This window comes from Quercus robur, chromosome 3 (genome assembly GCF_932294415.1).
Source record: "Quercus robur chromosome 3, dhQueRobu3.1, whole genome shotgun sequence".
In the NCBI taxonomy this organism is placed as follows: Eukaryota; Viridiplantae; Streptophyta; class Magnoliopsida; order Fagales; family Fagaceae; genus Quercus; species Quercus robur.
In genome coordinates this window covers 25,295,959-25,317,294 of record NC_065536.1, presented here as the reverse complement: position 1 = coordinate 25,317,294, position 21,336 = coordinate 25,295,959, and the positions used below count along the sequence as shown (strand labels likewise).

General features: G+C 34.3%; 1 protein-coding gene and 1 pseudogene across 6 annotated transcripts; both read left to right on the top strand.

Moving 5' to 3' along the window:
* The first annotated feature begins 598 nt into the window (after window positions 1-598).
* On the top strand, window positions 599-20,809 carry LOC126717585 (1-aminocyclopropane-1-carboxylate oxidase homolog 1-like). 6 transcript variants are annotated; one of them, XM_050419400.1, is made up of 4 exons: window positions 599-1,136; window positions 18,576-18,661; window positions 19,500-19,821; window positions 20,317-20,809. In XM_050419400.1, exons 1-4 carry the CDS (start codon window positions 678-680, stop codon window positions 20,572-20,574), a joined length of 1,125 nt encoding a protein of 374 aa, XP_050275357.1. In that variant the 5' UTR covers window positions 599-677; the 3' UTR covers window positions 20,575-20,809. The 6 variants fall into 6 exon arrangements, with proteins under 6 accessions (XP_050275357.1, XP_050275358.1, XP_050275360.1 ...); XM_050419401.1 differs by lacking the exons at window positions 18,576-18,661; window positions 19,500-19,821; window positions 20,317-20,809 and adding exons at window positions 2,078-2,384; window positions 2,878-3,352 and having other exon boundaries at window positions 599-1,222; XM_050419403.1 differs by lacking the exon at window positions 18,576-18,661 and having other exon boundaries at window positions 600-1,222; window positions 19,515-19,821.
* LOC126717586 (deacetoxyvindoline 4-hydroxylase-like) lies at window positions 8,050-10,823 on the top strand (annotated as a pseudogene).
* Window positions 20,810-21,336: the final 527 nt, after the last annotated feature.

Sequence of the window (21,336 nt, the reverse complement as noted above, 5' to 3'; positions counted from 1 at the left end):
CAACAATTGTACTATCTCAGCAATTTGTTGGCTCTCACAGCATGAACAAGGAGAATTACTTCAATAAATCTTATTGCAGTTTATTTATTTTTGTATGTTAGTTAAAATTAAATGTAGTGACCCCACTAAGATTACTAATTATAGACTTAAGGTCTGTTTGGAATTCGTTTATTTTGTTGAAACTGAAAATTTTCTGCTTAAGAATATTGTAGATACAAGTAAAAATTACCTGAAATAGTACAGTAAAACAGATGAATAGTACTAAAAAGTACACTGAGCCCTATGAATAATAGCAAAAATAAGCTGAATAGTAAAATAAATTGATTTTTTAATCTAAAACCAAAGCACATTCAAAAACTATTGCTGCCAATACAGGACTATAATATAATGTGTTATTAATTAGTTATTTTTGTATTCAATTTAATTATGACATGTTTGCTTATTAAAATATATGCCTCAGATAAAAAAAAGATATAGAAAAATATCACCTCGCCTCACCCACCCAACAAACATGGCATTGTCCTTTTTCTCAAAAAAAACAAAAAAAAACACATGGCATTGTCCTCAGACCCCTCACCTTATGTTGTCTGACTCACAGTACCCCACTTTTTCCACTCTAAAGTCATTTAGATGATTAAATCTCCAAACATTTTATCCTAAAGAGTACTACCAGAAAAATGGTGGACACCCATCTGAACCAAAATTCAGTCCAAGATGTTTTGGACTATGATAGACAGAAAGAGCTGAAAGCCTTTGATGATACTAAGGCAGGTGTTAAAGGAATTGTTGACTCTGGGATGGTGAAAATCCCTCCCATATTTGTGATACCAACAGATGAACTCTCATGTGAGAAATCATATTCAGGATCAACCCACCTCCAGGTTCCAGTGATTGACCTCAAAGACATCCATGAAGGCGGTGTTCAACGAAAACAAGTTGTTGAGAAAATTCAGCATGCTTCAGAGACATGGGGGCTCTTCCAGATTGTGAATCATGGGATCTCTGAAGAAGTCCTGGATGATATGATCAAAGGAACTCGCAGATTTCATGAACAACCAACTGAAGTAAAAAGGGAGTATTACTCGCGTGATGTACCAAAGAACGTGACTTTTTATAGTAATTATCACCTTTATAAGGTAAAATTTGCTAACTGGAGAGATACTTTGTCTTTTTCCATGGCTCCTGTTGCTCCAAGTCCTGAAGAATATCCAGCAGTCTGCAGGTACTACTAGTCCTTGTGGAGTAATATGCATAAACATGTTCTCTTTCTTTGAGCTTCAAGTTTGCTTTGAATACTTGCAACAGCAATATGATAAAAAATAGCTCCCGAATATGATGATGGATATTTGATTCATAGAATGGTTAACACTTTCATTTTGAGAGATTAAAAAAATTCTCTATATGGTCCTAAAATAAAATTTTATTGAGGAACAATAAGGAGTCATTAGAAGAAAATATATCCAGAACCCAACAAAAGAGACGAAGAGATCCTTTTCCAAGATTTACTCCAACTTTTTTTTGATAAAAGTGAGTGATGAATTTTGAAGAAAACAAAAATCTCTGTGAGAATTCTGAGAAATAAATTGCCAAGACAGTTTTTTCTTTCCAAGGAATTATAACGGAATTGAACAAAAGACTTGAATTGAATAAATTTGAAATTTAGAGGACTAAATTGAATGAAAGTAAAGATAAAGGTTTGAAATAAGTTTCAATCAAACTTAGAGGGTTCAATTTGCATTTTAGCCAATAAAAAATTATCATATTATAACCTCTGTTCTGATAAAAAGTGTAAAAATTGACACTTAGTCTAATCCATAAAATTTTCCCATCACTAAACAATATTTCCTTGTACAAAATTGGGCTCTCCAATTTTAGATGGATGATTTTTTGAAATAAAAAGAAATAGGATGTGCAGCAGTAGCCACATAATTATAACATTGCAGTTGATGTGTGTTTCCTGAGAAGGCATCCTTCAGATACAACATATATGGTGAAAATTTGATATGGAATAATTGTCTGGATATCTATCCATTGCATAGCTTTCTAATTAAACAAACTGCAGGGACATTGTAATCAGTTATTCACAGCAAGTAAAGAGGCTGGGACTTACCCTCTTGGAGTTACTATCCGAGGGCCTGGGGCTCAGATCTAATCATCTGGCCGAGATGGAGTGTGCTGCAGGACACAGCCTTGACTGTCACTACTATCCAGCATGCCCTGAGCCTAACAGAACAATGGGAACCAGTGAGCACACAGATCCTGGTTTCTTCACTATTCTTCTACAAGACCAAATTGGAGGCCTACAAGCCCTTTACCAAAATCAGTGGGTTGATATCCCTCCAGTGACAGGAGCTTTAGTGGTTATTCTTGGGGACCTTTTTCAGGCAAGTACAGCTACACATCGTACAAGAAACAATCTATTAAGAAGTGATATTGCAAATGATTCCCAATTACTCCCATAAACTGTCTTTGCTATGACATTTGAATTTGACTAATATGAGTTACCTATCAAATAAAGATGATTAATTTGAGTTTTGTATGTGACACCTATATTTAATGAACTTCTCACATAATTTCCACATATTGTTTGATTTCCAAGATGTTCTGAGACATTGAAGGACAGGGAAACTAACAATATCCACTTGAAACCTGTTATATCATTCTACAATTTCATCTCTTTCTATGTCTTTTTTGACAACAAAAACAAGTTCCAATGTTTAGGAAACATGCAAAAGTAAAGAATGAAAAATTTTTGAAGCTTCTATGACCCTTATATTGCCTAATTTGGGATCTACTTTACCATCTCGACATTGCAGCTAAGGCAGAATCTGGCACAAATATAAAACATGTGAATGTAACAGCATTGTTTTGGTGCAGCTTATCTCAAATGAAAAGTTCATAAGTGCGACACATAGAGTCCTGGCCAACCAAGTAGGCCCTAGAATATCAGTGGCATGCTTGTTCAGCAATCATATGCAGAAGCAGATGCAGCCAGTCAATCGGCTTTATGGTCCAATAAAAGAGTTGTTATCAGATGACAATCCTCCTTTATACAGGGAAACATTGGAGAAGGAGTATGCTTTCTGCTATGTCTCATCAAAAGGACTCGGCAACTCTGCACTTGATAATTTCAGACTCTGAGTTTTGGAAGGAAGAAATTTATGCCTGAAGTATCTGCAATTTGACATTAAATTTTCAGAAGTCCCCCAAACCAATCAATCACATGAGTTGGTTTGTGTTGTTCCAAGTATTGTGCATGTGTGTGTCTGTATGATTGTGTCTCTGAACCTTGAGAATGAACCTACTGTTGGGTTGTATATTTATTTAAAGTTTGCATTCCACAACAAATAAACACACTAATATAGGAAATTATAAACTTAATATAACATGCATGCTGCAATAATATAGGAATTATACTTATATTTGAGAAAAAAAAAATACTACAATTCTAAACTTAATGTAACATGTTACATGTATTCCATGAAATGGTAGTATACATTAAAAAAAAAAAAAAAAAAAAAAAAAAAAAAAAAAAAAAACTTGGATATGTTCAAATTAGTCAATCATTTATAGTATATTACAAAAAAACAAGTAAATTTTCTCCATTTTAATAAAACAATACTATAATTATGTAATTTAAATCTTTTATTAAATTACTTTTATATATATATATATATATGCACTATCTATTGTTGTTGAATACAAAGTGCATTATATGTTCCATTATATAAAACTTTAAATAAAAATATATTATATTATATTTTTCTACACATTGCATGAGTCTGCTACTAATGTTCATAAATTATAAAATATAAGAGAATCAATATGATTTACAACCATAGAATGTGACACAACGTGGGTAAACAACCCATGAAAGGGATGGTTCATAAACTATAAGAGAGAAAGCCATCAAAGTAATACAAATTACAAATTACAAGTCATGTAAACATTTGAAAATCATCTTAGTTGCTTTCAATATCAATGGTCAAATTATATAAATAAATAAATATATATAGAGAGAGAGAGGGAGGGCTATGTTTGCAATTGACCAAATCTCAAGAGTCTTTTTGTATTTTGGACAAAAATAAAAGTACATGATGAAACCCAATTTTATCGTAAAAAGGTACAAACTAAAATCTTTTTTAGAAAAGGAAAAGAAAAAAAATAAGACAGCATAACATGAAAATCTTTTTGAAAAAGAAAATTACACATATAATTGACATGAAAGTGCTTAAAATAATAATTATGGGTACTTGCCCCCAATTAATCAGTATTTGTCCGCTTTGAGGAGCCAGTCCCTCACGGTTTTGTCACGAAGGGGTGGGAGCTAAGGATTTTTGCCATGAAGTGATTGACACCTAGGCTCACCCTAGTCCCACATCGCCTAAGTAACCCTCCCACTCATGGTTTATAAGCTTCTGGAGCAACCATGAGTGTACCACTACTAAGCACATGGGGTGGGAGCTAAGGATTTTTGCCATGAAGTGATTGACACCTAGGCTCACCCTAGTCCCATATCGCCTAAGTAACCCTCTCACTCATGGTTTATAAGCTTTTGGAGCGACCATGAGTGTACTACTACTAAGCACACGGTCGCTCCAGAAGCTTATAAACCATGAGTGGGAGGGTTACTTAGGCGATGTGGGACTAGGGTGAGCTTAGGTGTCAATCACTTCATGGCAAAAATCCTTAGCTCCCACCCTTTCGTGACAAAACCGTGAGGGACTGGCTCCCCAAAGTGGACAAATACCGATTAATTAGGGGCAAGTACCCACAATAATAAAAAAAAATAAAAAAAATGAAAGTGCACTTTTGGTCCTCAAAATAAACATGATATTATTTTTATTTTGGCCCTTTACATTTATAAATTTTCATTTTGGCATTTCATGTTTGATTGATTTTTTGTTTTGTTGTTTGATACATTTTTTTGTTTGTCCTTCAAGAGAATGAAAATTTTAAAACACAAATGGTCAATAGGAAAATAGATAAAACATGCATGAAGGAGAAAGATAAAAAATTTAAACCGTAAATAAATTTAAACCGTAAAAATTTAAACTTTTAAAGATCAAAAATGTACTTTATCCTAGTATTTTTCTTTTTAAGAGAAGATACTTTAATCTAGTTAAAAACATAGTTTTCAGAACCGGACCGAACCGGGAGGTTGGACCGTGAAAACCGAAAATCGAGATGAAAACCGGTTTTTTAAGCATAAAGAACCGTATTTTTTGTTAATTCTATGAACCGCTAAAACCGGGGTTGGACCATACGAACCGGTGAGAATCGTGTGATCCAACCCCTTAGCAATTTTTTTTTTTTTTACAATTTTATTCTACTTAATTAAATTATCCATATCTTACAAGGAATTAAAAAAATATAATTAAAATCCTTCAAAGATATATTCAACTTTACTTCAAAAATTAATCATAAATTTTAATGTTTTCATGGTTATTATTTTATTTTATTAACTTTTTTATTTAATTATTAAATATATGCTTGAAAATCATTAAATTTCCCTCACATATATAAATATGTTGTCAATTTTGCTAGTTTTATAAATTTAATATCTATATTTAGGCTTTAATTAATTATTTAATTAATTATGACGTCATCACGGTTCGATCCCAGTTCGACCTCGGTTCGACCTCAAAAACCTTGAACCTCTGCCTTTAACGGTTTAATGAACGGTCCGGGTCTGAAAACCTTGGTTAAAAAGTATAATTGATGCGAGAAGAAGACAAAGAACCCCACAATTGCTTGTCACCTTATTACTTTCTTTTTTTGGATGAGTTCTTGTGATCTTGTCACCCTTATGGCCAAATAACGTTGACAAAGGTAGGAGATGATATGACTAAGCTACGTATATATAAAGTAGATTAGTTCAAATAAAACACGTGGGAATTTTTATTTTGGTGGGTGGGACTACTGAAAGATTGACAATCAAGTGCAACTAATAATTTACGGAGGTTTGAACAAGAAAAATAATTTACGGAGGTTTTTGCTGTTTTTCCAAATTAGTGTTAGTTTATTTAAAAATGAGTGCAGAATGCTTATAGGATTGGCTTGCAAACATTGGAGACGACATGAGTACAACACATATCCCAAAATAGAACAAAGTTTCTCTCCAAATTAGTTTAGAGAGAAACTCTACAAACTCTTTATATATTTTTATATTGAGTGCGAATTTTGAAAATTTAACCGTTGAATTGCATGTTCTTATTATATCCTTAATGCTTATAAAATTTCAAGAAAATCAAAGATCAATTACTATATCATCAAACGAATATTAAAATTTCAAATTTTTATGATCTAAAATTATATATAAAACATAAGTTTATTAATCGAATAGTAAATAACATCCGATTTGAATGAAATTTGATATGCATGTTAAGAACCTAAAGAACATGAAATTTAACGGTTAGATTTTCAAAATTCACACAAAAAAAAGAGATATATGAGAAGTTTGAAGAGTTTCTCTCCAAACTAGTTTAGAGAGAAACTTTGTTCCCCAAAATAATCATGTTTCACCTCGATCCATATCCCATCCACTGCAAAGAATAAGGGAAGCCTTATTTTTCCTTATAAAACTTCATTTAGTATATCAAGCTATACAAAGTTGTTGTTTCCTCCATATGTCCAATGTTTATGTCCAATGTGATGTGTGTTCTCTTTTCTTAGAACTTTATTTGTTTTTTTCTTGCTAGTGAGGACCAATACAAATTCAACTAGGTTTTAATCAAATATTTTCTTTTTGTGACATTGATGACTGAGTTATGAATGTGTAATTTGATGAAGTGCTCAGAGTCTACTGCAATCATCATCAATGTTTTAACAGATTATTCACTTTCAGATTAAAGTTAGCCATTTGTAAACTTGTTCATATGATTCTTTCAATGGAACTAAATCATTTTTTGAATGTTTGAGGCAAAGGTGGACTACAGAATTGGCCTAATATATTAGTGGACTGAGGAATTATTGTCTGGGTATTGAATCTCTTGCATATTAGTTCAATCTTTTCAGTATTCAAATGCTTAGTGAGAATATTGATTGCATGTTGATGATGCAGAATATAGTGATTTTAGAAAATGGTAATCCTTGTGAAGCTTTTGTGATGGTGATGACTAACAATGAACATGATGAAAACAAGAATTGAACTATCTCAACAATATTACAGCATGAAATAAGGAGAATTAATTTAATAAGTCTTATTGCAGTTTTTTGTTTTTTTTTTGTTTTTTGAAAATTTAGTTGAATGTATTGGTCTCACTGAGAATTACTAATTGCAGACTTATTCATAAATTATTGCTGGTAAAAACATGTTAGCAAACAGTAATTTTATTTTCCATGGTCTATGATATGCCAATACAGGACTTTAATGTGTTTTTTATTGTGTTCAATTTAATTCTGAATTGTTTGCTTTTTAAAATATATGCCTCAAATATTCAAACAAGATCAAGAAAAATTTCACCTCACCCTACCAAACATCACATTGTCCACGCCCTGTTTAACTCCAGTATCCACCTGTTCCATTTTAAAGCCAATTAGGTTAGCTCTAAAAATCAAGTAGTCATCACGCAGTGCCACACTGGTTGAGGTGGTTTCTTTTGAACTTTGAACCTAGAGTACAGCAAGCTGAGAAACAGCAACACAGAATACAAGAAGCTGATATGACAACAAACACAAAACAAAATACCTGCTCATTGGTCTAAACAAGAGGGCCTACAAGACCTAAGAAAGTCTAAAGATAATCTCCATCTACAGAAAATTCCTTTGTTCTCATCATTAAAACTTAGCCCCCAAACCAAGTTTACAATTTAAAGCCTTTAAAGCTCTGCCCTTTTCAATTGTTTGTAGCCCAAGTAACTACCTTCTCCCAACCAGGCTTACATTGTGGGCTGAATTCCATAATCAATTTCCAACACTCCTTGCAACAGGGAATTCAATGATTTCTCTGTTTGCTGTACTCTGTGTTGCTGTTTTGGCAGCTTGTTTTCAGTAAAAGATCTCTCTTGATTATCAACCAAAAAAAAAAAGGTGAAGGTGAAGAATACTGTCAGAAAAATGGTGGACACCCATCTGCACCAAAATTCAGTCCAAGATGTTTTGGACTATGATAGAGAGAAAGAGCTGAAAGCCTTTGATGATACTAAGGCGGGTGTTAAAGGACTTGTTGACACTGGGATAGTGAAAATCCCTCAAATGTTTGTCATACCAACAAATGAACTATCAAGTGAGACATCATATTCAGGGTCAACCCACCTCCATATTCCAGTGATAGACCTCAAAGACATCCATGAAGGTGGTGTTCAACGTAAACAAGTTGTTGAGGAAATTAAGCGTGTTTCGGAGACATTGGGGCTTTTCCAGATTGTGAATCATGGGATCTCTGAAGATGTCATGGATGATATGATCAAAGGAATTTGCAGATTTCATGAACAACCAACTGAAGTAAAAAGGGAGTATTACTCGCGTGATGCAACAAAGAACGTTAGATACATGAGTAATTTTCATCTTAATTAGGCAAAAGCTGCAAACTGGAGAGATTCTTTGTCTTTTGCCATGGCTCCTGTTGCTCCAAATCCTGAGGAGTTTCCATCAGCCTGCAGGTACTCCTGGGCCTTGTGGTTTGATTTTCATGAACACTTTCTCTTTCTTTAAGCTTCAAGATTGATTTAAAAGTAGCTCTCAAATATGATGATGGATATTAATTCATAAAATGGTTAACACTTTCATTTTGAGTGAGAAAAAGAAAAAGCTTCCTAAAATAAAATTTTATCGAGGAACAATAAGGAGTTTAAGATATTAGAAGATAATATATCCAGAATTCAACAAATGAGACAAAACAATTTTTTTTATAAGATTTACTAAACTGTTCGTTAATAAAATTTGAGTGATGAATTTTGTAGAGAACAGAAACTTCTATGAAAAATCCGAGAAATAAATTTCCAAAACAGTTTTTTCTTCTCAGAAAATTATCTTTTCTCATCATGGAAAGTTCAGGATGAAAAAAATTAGGATATTCTGATAGCTAGTGTAAAGTTTAACAGTTTAATCCATAAAAATTTCCCCATCAGATAAAAAATATTGTCTTGCACAAAATTGAGCTCTCCAATTTCAGATAGATGTTTTCTTAAATAAAAAGAATTGGCGAGGAAGAGGTAGCCCTCACATAAATGGTAACATTGCAGTTGATGTGAATTTCCTGGTGCTAAGTAAGGTGAATTAAACAACTCCTGAAAAGACATCCTACTCAAATATTACATATTTGGTAAAAAAATTGATGTGGAATAATTTTCTGTACATCTATCCATTGCATAGATTTGGTAAGTTGAATTCTATTTAAACAGACTGCAGTTCAAGCAAGTGAAAGATGTTTTAAAATGCTTTTTAATTAGTAAAGAATACTCATTTTACTGAACTCTTAAGTGAAGACCAATAAAAAGGATGATATTCATTACAAAAGAATAAAGCTTAAACTACGTAAAACCAACAAGATACTGGAAGAATGGGGTAACAATGAATCAAGTTCAATTGAGCAATCACCCTTGATGTCAGTTTGTCAAATGAGCATTTCAGCTGAAAGTTGCTTTTAAGATATAAGTTTAAAAGCAGGGTACAAAGCCTGGAGTAGTTATAAGGTGTAACTAACAATATATGGCTATATAGAATTAATCAAAGCAGGTGGTAGAACTATTTTCCAGCCAATGGTATCTTCAAAATAAGAGAAAAAGCATATGATTTTGAAAATTCTAGGAGTGTACCATGAGAATCAAAATTATAATAATTACAAGTATTTATTTAGCATTAATTCTTGCCATAAAACATGCAGGGACATTAAAATCAGTTATTCAGAGCATGTAAAGATGCTGGGACTTACCCTCTTGGAGTTACTATCCGAGGCACTAGGGCTCAAACCTAATCATCTAATTGAGATGGGCTGTGCTGCAGGACACAACTTTGTCTGTAACTACTATCCAGCATGCCCTTAGCCTAACCGAACACTGGGAGCCAGCAATCACTCAGATCCCGATTTCTTCACTATTCTTTTACAAGACCAAATTGGAGGCCTTCAAGTCCTTTACCAAAATCAGTGGGCTGATATCCCTCCAGTGATTGGTGCTTTAGTTGTTAATCTTGGAGACCTTTTTCAGGCAAGTACAGCTACACATCATAGAAGAAACAATTTATTAAGAAGTCATGGAAATGATTACCAATTACTCCCATAAACTGTCATTGTTATGATTGTTGAATTGATGATTAATATGAGTTTAGCGTGTTACATGTCAACCTATATTAGATGAACATGTCACAGAATTTCCACTTGTTGTTTGATTTCCAAGATGTTCTGAGAATTTGAAGAACAGGAAGCTAACAATATCCACTCCAAATCTGTCTTTTTCGTGAACAAAAAGGAGTTCAAACTTCCCAATGTTGATATATATATGTTCCTAACATGAGAGTGGGCAGGAAAATATATTAGCATGTCTGGGATCTACTCTATTATCTATATAATGCAGCTAAGACAAAATCTTATACAGGTAGAAAACATGTGAATGTTGGCATTGTTTATGGCGCTGCTTATCTCAAATGACAATTTCAAGAGTGCTGTACACAGAGTCCTGGCAAACCAAGTAGGCCCTAGAATTTCAGTGGCATGCTTCTTCAGCACTCATCAGCAGCCAGTCAATCGGCTTTATGGTCCAATAAAAGAATTGTTATCAGATGACAATCCTCCTTTATACAGGGAAACTCTGGTGAGGGAATATGCTTTCTCTTATGCCTTGAAAGGACTTGGCAACGCTGCACTTGCTCTCTTCAGACTTTGAATTTTGGATGGAAGAAAACTAAAGTAGGGAGATAAGAAATGACGCAGAACAACCAGAACAAAATTGAAACAATAATAAAATAAAAGAATATGACCTAGGAGTCAGCACCTAAACTTTGCTTGGAGTCAGCACCAAGCGGAGAAACCACTAGGAGTCAGCACCTAGGGTAGACCTGGAGTCAGCACAAGACTAAAGAAAGACCAAATGACCATTTTTTTCATTCATCAAAATATCAACTATCTCCCAAGAAGTACAATAGGTTGATTATAAAGGATTGCTAAACCCTAATTCTAATTGGCTAAGAAACCCTAATTAGTTCTAAAGCGTTGAAGGATTAGGATGTTGACAAGTAACACTTGCTTCAAGTCTGGAATCACCCTAGGGAGCACAGGGAAAAGAAAAACCTTGAATTCCATCATTGCGAACTCTTCTGAAATAACAAAATCAATGTGTGGAATTAACATAATCTTATCTTGAACCATTAGAAGTACTATGTTATCCATTTTCTCCACTTTAGCAAACTGTTTGTCTTCATGTACCATGGAAGGATGATCAAAAGCAGATTCATTAGCTTCCAATATCACATCATGTGCACCCTCTAACATAATACTCTCCTTAGAAACCATCTCTTCACCTTGTTGCTCTTCAATAAATTCATTTCTTTGCACGCATGTTAAAGCAACACTTGTCGAGGCATGTACGTCTATGTCAACATTAGGCTTTGGTGTTGTTTGAGGATTCTCCACGACAAAAGATATCATCATCAATGTTGTCTTCTATGGGGGCAGCAATAAGTTCATTGTGATCAATTATCCTTGGTTTCCCAATTGAATCAGTTTGAGTCTTCATTTGCTTCATCTGAGTAATCCTGTCTTGAACATCTTTCATGAGCTTACAGATAATTCTTTAATTCCTTGGTAGATAATTCCTTGATAGATTGTTCAAAAGTGCATTGAGGACATGAAATGGGATAAGGATTCATTGTATTTGCTTCAACTTGAAAAGGTACCACATTGAGATTGGGGTAGATACTTAGCTCGAAAGTATGGTGACAAATACCCATCACAAAGCTTTTCTTTAATATCTTCCCACACACTAGTGGCAGGTTCATACCTCATATAGTAGAAATATTCAAGATTCTCCCAAAACCTTTGTGCCTTACCTCTTAACTTCAACTTGGCATACCTAACCTTTTTGTTATCTGCAAAATTTGCTTGCTCAAAGAATTGCTTCATCCCATTCATCCAATTGACAAAAGCTCGTGGATAAGTATTACAACCATCAAAATAAGGTGCTTCTAATATTACCATGATTCTCTAAAATAGTGCTTCAACAAATAGTTGGCACTTGGAACAAGAACTTGAGTTGCTGTGATGTTCTCTGGACGGATATTTGCTGGGATTGGGCTGGTTGATAGGTATGGATTTCGTGGGTTGGGTCTTGTATTTTTTTTTTTTTTTAAAAGAAAACTGGTATTGTAAAATGTGGGCTTTGGGCTTGTTAACAAATGGGTCAGGCAAGGGTTTGTTTATGTTACTAGTGGCGATATGGCTTGTGTGATAGTGTACAATGAGTTTGTTGTTTAGGCTGGGTCAGGTAGTTTAATGGGTTTCAATTTGAGTTCTTTATTTTAGATGGGCTGGGTCAAGTTGTTCTTAGTGGGAAAACACTGTGGGGTTGCAAATTAAAAATGATCCGGAAGAGTTTGAACAAAAAATAAGGTGCTGGTTTTTTTTTTTTTTTTTTAAAATTAAATAAAAGGCTAGTCATTGTTACCTTTGAGATGGAATCGCTAGTTTATGGAGGGATTGCGGAGGCATGGTGCTGGGCAATTGAGGGTCATGGTGGCGCAATATCAAGAAGAGGATGGTGGTGGGGCTTACTAAGGTGCGATCTGATAGACGAGGGATGGCAGCTTTGGCTTTCTAATGGGTGGTGGCATGCGAAGAAACTTCTTGAAAGAACCTGACCAGGTCTGGCCGTGGGGTTTGTTGGGTAACCTTCTAGTGGCAAAAAAAAAAAATCAGTGAATAGAGGTTTTTTTTTTTTTTGGGATCTGGATTGACTGCGACGATGCTTCAAACAGATTGGTGTTTGCTCTGATACCAAATATGATGCAGGACAACCAGAACAAAACTGAAACAACAATAAAATAAAGGGATATGACCTAGGAGTCAACATGAACAAAACTGAAACAACAATAAAATAAAGGGATATGACCTAGGAGTCAACACCTAGGCTTGACTTGGAGTCAACACCAAGCAGGGAAACAACTAGGAGTCAGCACCTAGGGTAGACCTGGAGTCAGCACCAAACCAAAAGAGAGACCAAACGGCCATTTTTTTCATTCGTCAAAATATCAACTATCTCCCAAGGAGTATAATAGGTTGCTTATAAAGGATTGCTAAATCCTAGTTTTAATTGGCTAGAAAACCCTAATTGCCTTATTACAAAAATAACATTGCTTCTAAATTAAAATACTAATAGCCCAATAAACTAATAGGACCTAAAATATAAAAATACAATTGGCTTGCAAACATAAATAATATTAAATAATAATCTTCTTGCATCTCCCACATCAAGAAATATATGCCTAAAGTATCTACAATATGACATTAAATTTTTAGAAGTCCTCCAAACCAATCAATCACGTGTTAGTTTGTGTTGTTCCAAGCAATGTTATGAATACCGTTTCGGTACCATTTCGGTTTGCCCTTTAGAACGGAATATTTCAATACTAGCCTATTTCGGCGTACCGTTTTAGGGTGTTTCGAAGTTACGTTATTTTATAATAAAAAAATATATTTTATAATAAAAAAATATATATTATTAATAAAAAAAACCTATATAAATTATTAAGGGTTTTAAAGAAGTTATAAGTACATATTTCAACTAATATGTAATCTTTAAGCCCAAATAATAATAAGTATCAATTCAATCATTTATTTAATATAATAAGAGTAATAATATGAAAAAAAAAAAAAAAAAAAAAAAAAAAAAAAAAAAAAACTTGATGTTAATATTAGTAATTGGAACAGTGGAAGAGGGTTAAGGCTGGCACATTCATTTTTATTGTTAGTCACGTGGGGCTCACAAAAACAAAACAAAGAAAAAATTCAAATTTTAAAACACAAATGACAAAATAGAAGAGTAGTGGGCCGGCAAAAACAGAACAAATAAAAATTTAAAACAAAGTACATAGCATACTTCCTAAAAAAAAAAGACAGCATTTAAGGAATAGTAAGGAGGCTGACAAATAGTCACATACATTACCTGTACAACACACAAATAAAAAAGGAAAGGCAGATTGGCAACAGGATCGAAACCCACCAGAAGAAAAAATCAAAAAGAGAAGAAGAAGCGTCCCAAACCCACCAGAAGAAGAAGAAGGGTTTGAAACCCAGAAGAAGAAGAAAAAAAAAATGATGAAGAAGGGTCCGTAACCAAAAAGAAGAAGATGGTAGGATTTTTTTTTTTTTTTTTTTAAAGCCAAAATCCAGTACCGGCCGAAATTTGTATTTTTGCCGAAATTGGCTGAAATCGGCTGGAATGGCCGGAACGCCCTGAAATAGGCCGAAATTTGACCCGAGGTGGAATAGGGGGTATTATGGTACCGGTTTGCATGCTGGTATGAAATATTCCGGCCGTTCTAGCTGGAACGAAACAGAATCAATAACAATCCAAGTATTGTGTGTGCGTGTGTATGATTGCGTTTCTGAAACTTGAGAATGTACCTATAGTTGGGTTGTATATTTTATCACACTGCTAGTATTGTAAAGCATGTGAGTCCAAGATTTCTTTAGAACTAGTCACTAACTCGTGCATTCTCTTGTTTGAATTGTGATCATTCTACTTTTTTTTTTTGTTTGGGTATTTATAGATTTGATTAGCATTTTTAATGATAATTTTTCTTTCCATTTTCACATACCTGGGGAGGTTGTTTGAATAAAAAAAAATAATTGGAATGCATTCCACAACAAAGAAACACACTATATATGAAATGAAATGAAAGAGAAGAAGAAGGGTGATAGATGTGTGAAAACATATCAGAAATGTGACAGATATGTGAAACCAAACATTAGTAGTGGTGGAGGCATTTTGCTAAAAAACTAAATTTACCATCAACATATAGCAAAACTGGGCTGCATCAGTGAAGCAAAAGGCATAATTTTTTGCTACTGAGCTACAGTGCACCATAGCTAAGATGGTTTAACAAAAAAATTATTAAAAGATATATTATTTTATTGTGTTGGTAGTGGTGGTTGTTGTTTATTGTAGTAAATATATAATTTTATTATATTGTTTATACTATTTTATTGTGTTGAATGTTAAAATAAAATTATTGATGTTAAGTGTTTTGTAAAATAAAGTGATAAAATAGATAAAATAATTTTTTATGGTGTCAAATTGCTAAAGTTTTGACACTAACCAATGCTGATGCTAAGCCATACTTTGCAGCTTTCCATCCCTTGAAACTAAAAATAAGAGAGAGAGAATAAGGAGGAAGAGAGGAACCTATCAAAAGATGACAGTTGTAATCCTGATTTTGAATGATGTGAATTTGTGTGTTCTTTTCCTTAGAATCTGATCTGTATTAACTGGCAGGTGAGGACCAATACAAAAAAATATGTAAGGTTTTAATCAAATATTTACCTTCTCTACATTGATGATAGAGTTAGAGCATTCACATCAGCTCATCTAAAAGATTCCGTCTATTTTACACGAAAAACCTACTTTTTCTATTTTACACCATCACTTTTACAAAACACCCACATCAGTTCATCTATTCTATCACCTCTTTTATTTAAATAATCAATTTCTCAATTATTTTATTATTTCTCTCAACTAACCCATTTTTATACGCGCACTCTCTCTCTCTCTCTACCATATTTTCTGATTTGTTGCTCTCTCTCTTCTATCTCTCTATACCCACTCTCTCCCTCTCGGTCTATCTCTCTATACCCATCTCTCTCCCTCTCGGTCACAAGCACCAATCCACATCATCTTGGTCACAAGCACCGATCCACAACACCGATCCACAGCTCCGATCACAAGCATCGATTCACAGTAGCACTGATCCACAGCAACGATCCACAGCTCCGATCACAAGCATCGATCCACAATAGCACCGATCCACAGCTCTGATCCACAACTCCGATCACAACTCCGATCACAAGCATCGATCCACAGCTGCACCGATCCACAGCTTCGATCCACAGCTACACCGATCCATAGCTCCGATCCACAGCTGCACTGATCCACAGCTCCGATCATAAGCACCGATCCACAGCTCAGTTCTCCCTAGCTCCGATCCACAAGCACCGATCTCCCTAGCTCCGATCAAGCAAGACCCATACCCACGAGCTTCGATCAAGCGAAACCCACGAGCTCCGATCGTTCCGATAAGCACCGATCTGTCTCTTTTTTGTTTTTCCGTTTGGGTTTGTTTGTGTGTGGGTGTGTTTGTGTATCTCTGTTTTTTTTTTTTTTTTTAAGCAAGTGTATCTCTGTGTTGATTTTTCTGTGTAGATGTGTTTGTGTGTGGGTGTGTTTGTGTGCATCTGAGGAAAAAGAAGAAGATGAGGAGAGAGGAAGTTACTGAGTTTGTTGAGCACGGAGAAGAGAGAGAAAAAAAAGGGAGCGAACGGGAAATTAATAAAATAATAAATGGACGAGCTACAGTAACAGTGTATATTTACACAGTTACTGTAGCTCGTGTAGAGATATACACATTTTTACACAATTTTAACAGTACTGATGTGGAGCATTTCTGGGTCAAAATGTGTAAAAAGAGCAGTTTTTTGTATTTTGGAAGATTATCCACGGATTGATGTGGATGCTCTTATGAATGTATTATGAATGTATAGTTTGAGGAACTAGTCAAAGTCTATTGCAATTATCATCAATGTTGTAATAGATTATTGATTTTCATATTAAAGTTTTTTTTTTTTTGAGAAAATTTTCAGATTAAAGTTAATGCTTGCAATAGTAATAAATCGTTTTTTTTGAATATTTGAGACACAGGTGGACATTTGCTGCCACAAATTAGTGTATATTAGTGGACAAAGGAATTCGCTTAATATATTAGTGGTAATTATTGTCTGCCATTACTTAATAACCTTTACCTTCACTCCTCTCCTCATCTACTGCTCAAGAAAAACTTGACCATGAAAATAAACTCCATCACTCAATTTATAATCTCCGATTGGTGACACTATTAGCATCTTAGATCATTCTGGGTGTTGATTCTCTTGTCAATGTATTCAATCTGTTTGGATTACATCTTGATGATGCAGAATATAATGATTTGAGCACATATTAATCCTTGTGAAAGATTTTTTGATGGTGATGATTGATCATTAGCATAATGAAGACAACAATTGAACTATCTCAGCAATTTGTTGGCTCTCACAGCATGAACAAGGAGAATTACTTCAATAAATCTAATTGCAGTTTATTTATTTATTTATTTTTGTATGTCAGTTAAAATTAAATGTAGTGGCCCCACTAAGGTTACTAATTGTAGACTTAGAGTCTGTTTGAGATCTGCTTATTTTGTTGAAATTGAAAAACTTTTGCTAAATGTACTGTAGATAAAGGTAAAAGTTATTTAAAATAGTACAGTAAAATTTATGAATAGTACTAAAAAATACAATAAAACCTATAAATAATAACAAAAATAAACTAAATAATAAAATAAGATGATTTTTTTAATCTGGAGTGCACCAACAGGCGCATTCAAAAACTATTACTGCCAATACAGGACTATAATATAATGTGTTATTAATTACTTATTTTTGTATTCAATTTAATTATGACATGTTTGCTTATTAAAATAAGATTTTGCTAATGTGTATTCTAAAGGCACACAATAACAAACTATTTTTGAAAAAAAATTCTTGAAAATTATAAAAATATTGACAATTTCTTCAATTTCTGAAAAAATATTTTCAAAAATGAATGACTTAATCTTTAACTAGACCCATTAAAATATATGCCTCAAATAAAAAAAGATATAGAAAAATATCACCTCACCCACCCAAGACCCAACAAACATGGCATTGTCCTTTTTCTCAAAAAAAAATGGCATTATCCTCAGACCTCACCTTATGTGGTTTGACTCAGTACCCCACGTGTTCAACTGTAAAGCCAATTAAATTCACTCTAAAAATCAAGTAGTCAACAAAAGCTGTTTTACGTTGGTTGTAGATTTTGGACTTTGGAGTCCCTTTATACTCCAAAATTGTTTCTTTTACTCCAAAAATTTGAACCTAAAGAATACTACCAGAAAAAATGGTGGACACCCATCTGAACCAAAATTCAGTCCAAGATGTTTTGGACTATGATAGACAGAAAGAGCTGAAAGCCTTTGATGATACTAAGGCAGGTGTTAAAGGACTTGTTGACTCTGGGATAGTGAAAATCCCTCCCATATTTGTGATACCAACAGATGAACTCTCATGTGAGAAATCATATTCAGGATCAACCCACCTCCAGGTTCCAGTGATTGACCTCAAAGACATCCATGAAGGCGGTGTTCAACGAAAACAAGTTGTTGAGAAAATTCAGCATGCTTCAGAGACATGGGGGCTCTTCCAGATTGTGAATCATGGGATCCCTGAAGATGTCCTGGATGATATGATCAAAGGAATTCGCAGATTTCATGAACAACAAACTGAAGTAAAAAGGGAGTATTACTCGCGTGATGTACCAAAGAACGTGAATTTTTTGAGTAATTATCACCTTTATAAGGCAAAATTTGCTAACTGGAGAGATACTTTGTCTTTTTCCATGGCTCCTGTTGCTCCAAGTCCTGAAGAATATCCAGCAGTCTGCAGGTACTACTAGTCCTTGTGGAGTAATATGCATAAACATGTTCTCTTTCTTTGAGCTTCAAGTTTGCTTTGAATACTTGCAACAGCAATATGATAAAAAATAGCTCCCAAATATGATGATGGATATTTGATTCATAGAATGGTTAAAACTTTCATTTTGAGAGATTAAAAAAATTCTCTATATGGTCCTAAAATAAAATTTTATTGAGGAACAATAAGGTGTCATTAGAAGAAAATATATCCAGAACCCAACAAAAGAGACGAAGAGATCCTTTTCCAAGATTTACTCCAACTTTTTTTTGATAAAAGTGAGTGATGAATTTTGAAGAAAACAAAAATCTGTGAGAATTCTGAGAAATAAATTGCCCGGACAGTTTTTTCTTCCCAAGGAATTATAACGGAATTGAACAAAAGACTTGAATTGAATAAATTTGAAATTTAGAGGACTTAATTGAATGAAAGTAAAGATAGAGGTTTGAAATAAGTTTCAATCAAACTGAGAGGTATCAATTTGCATTTTAGCCAATAAAAAATTATCATATTATAACCTCTGTTCTGATAAAAAGTGTAAAAATTGACACTTAGTCTAATCCATAAAATTTTCCAATCACTAAACAATATTTCCTTGTACAAAATTGGGCTCTCCAATTTTAGATGGATGATTTTTTGAAATAAAAAGAAATAGGATGTGCAGCAGTAGCCACATAATTATAACATTGCAGTTGATGTGTGTTTCCTGAGAAGGCATCCTTCAGATACAACACATATGGTGAAAATTTGATGTGGAATTATTGTCTGGATATCTATCCATTGCATAGCTTTCTAATTAAACAAACTGCAGGGACATTGTAATCAGTTATTCACAGCAAGTAAAGAGGCTGGGACTTTCCCTCTTGGAGTTACTATCCGAGGGCCTGGGGCTCAGATCTAATCATCTGGCTGAGATGGAGTGTGCTGCAGGACACAGCCTTGTCTGTCACTACTATCCAGCATGCCCTGAGCCTAACAGAACAATGGGAACCAGTGAGCACACAGATCCTGATTTCTTCACTATTCTTCTACAAGACCAAATTGGAGGCCTACAAGCCCTTTACCAAAATCAGTGGGTTGATATCCCTCCAGTGACAGGAGCTTTAGTGGTTAATCTTGGGGACCTTTTTCAGGCAAGTACAGCTACTCATCATACAAGAAACAATCTATTAAGAAGTGATATTGCAAATGATTCCCAATTACTCCCATAAACTGTCTTTGCTATGACGTTTGAATTTGATTAATATGCGTTACCTATCAAATAAAGATGATTAATATGAGTTTTGTATGTGACACCTATATGTAATGAACTTCTCACATAATTTCCACATATTGTTTGATTTCCAAGATGTTCTGAGACATTGAAGGACAGGGAAACTAACAATATCCACTAGAAACCTGTTACATCATTCTACAATTTTGTCGCTTTCTATCTGTCTTTTTTGACAAAAAAAAACAAGTTCCAATGCTTAGGAAACATGCAAAAGTAAAGAATGAAAATTTTTGAAGCTTCTATGACCCTTACATTGCCTTATTTGGGATCTACTTTACCTTCTCGATAATGCAGCTAAGACAAAATCTGATACAAATATAAAACATGTGAATGTAACAGCATTGTTTTGGTGCAGCTTATCTCAAATGACAAGTTCATAAGTGCGACACATAGAGTCCTGGCCAACCAAGTAGGCCCTAGAATATCAGTGGCATGTTTCTTCAGCAATCATATGCAGAAGCAGATGCAGCTCAATCGGCTTTATGGTCCAATAAAAGAGTTGTTATCAGATGACAATCCTCCTTTATACAGGGAAACATCGGAGAAGGAATATGCTCTCTGCTATGTCTCAAAAGGACTCGGCAACTCTGCACTTGATCATTTCAGACAGTGAGTTTTGGAAGGAAGAAATTTATGCCCGAAGTATCTGCAATTTGACATTAAATTTTCTTAAGTCCCCCAAACCAATTAATCACATGAGTTGGTTCGTGTTGTTCCAAGTATTGTGCATGTGTGTGTCTGTATGATTGTGTCTCTGAACCTTGAGAATGTACCTACAGTTGGGTTGTATATTTATTTAAAGTTTGCATTCCGCAACAAATAAACACACTAATATAGGAAATTATAAACTTTTTTTTTTTTTTGCTAGGTAAATATGCAGGGGCTCAAACCCCCGAGCTCAAGGTATACAGGAACACCGGGTGCCACTGGGCTACAAGGCCCAATAACATAAGAAATTATAAACTTAATATAACATGCATGCTATAATAATATAGGAATTATACTTATATTTGAGAAAACAAATACTGCAATTCTAAACTTAATGTAGCATGTTTCATGTGTTCCATGAAATAGCAATATATATATATATATATATATACAGCATCCGTGTCCTACAACTATGAGTACGAGTGCGCCTATTCTCTCTAGAGAGGAAGAAGCAGAGTTAGCTCGTAGTAACAAAAAAGTGAAAGACGTAACCCATGCCGACTTCGAGGGCCATCTGAGGGACGGCCAGACCTCCCTTCCGTTGAAACCGGAGATTTCTAGACATCCTCTGTCTTTCAGAGATAAGCTCGTGGGAGAGATACCCGGGGCCTATGTTCAAGCTTTTAACTTCACTGAACTTATGGAGGCAGACGAGGACTCAGATTCA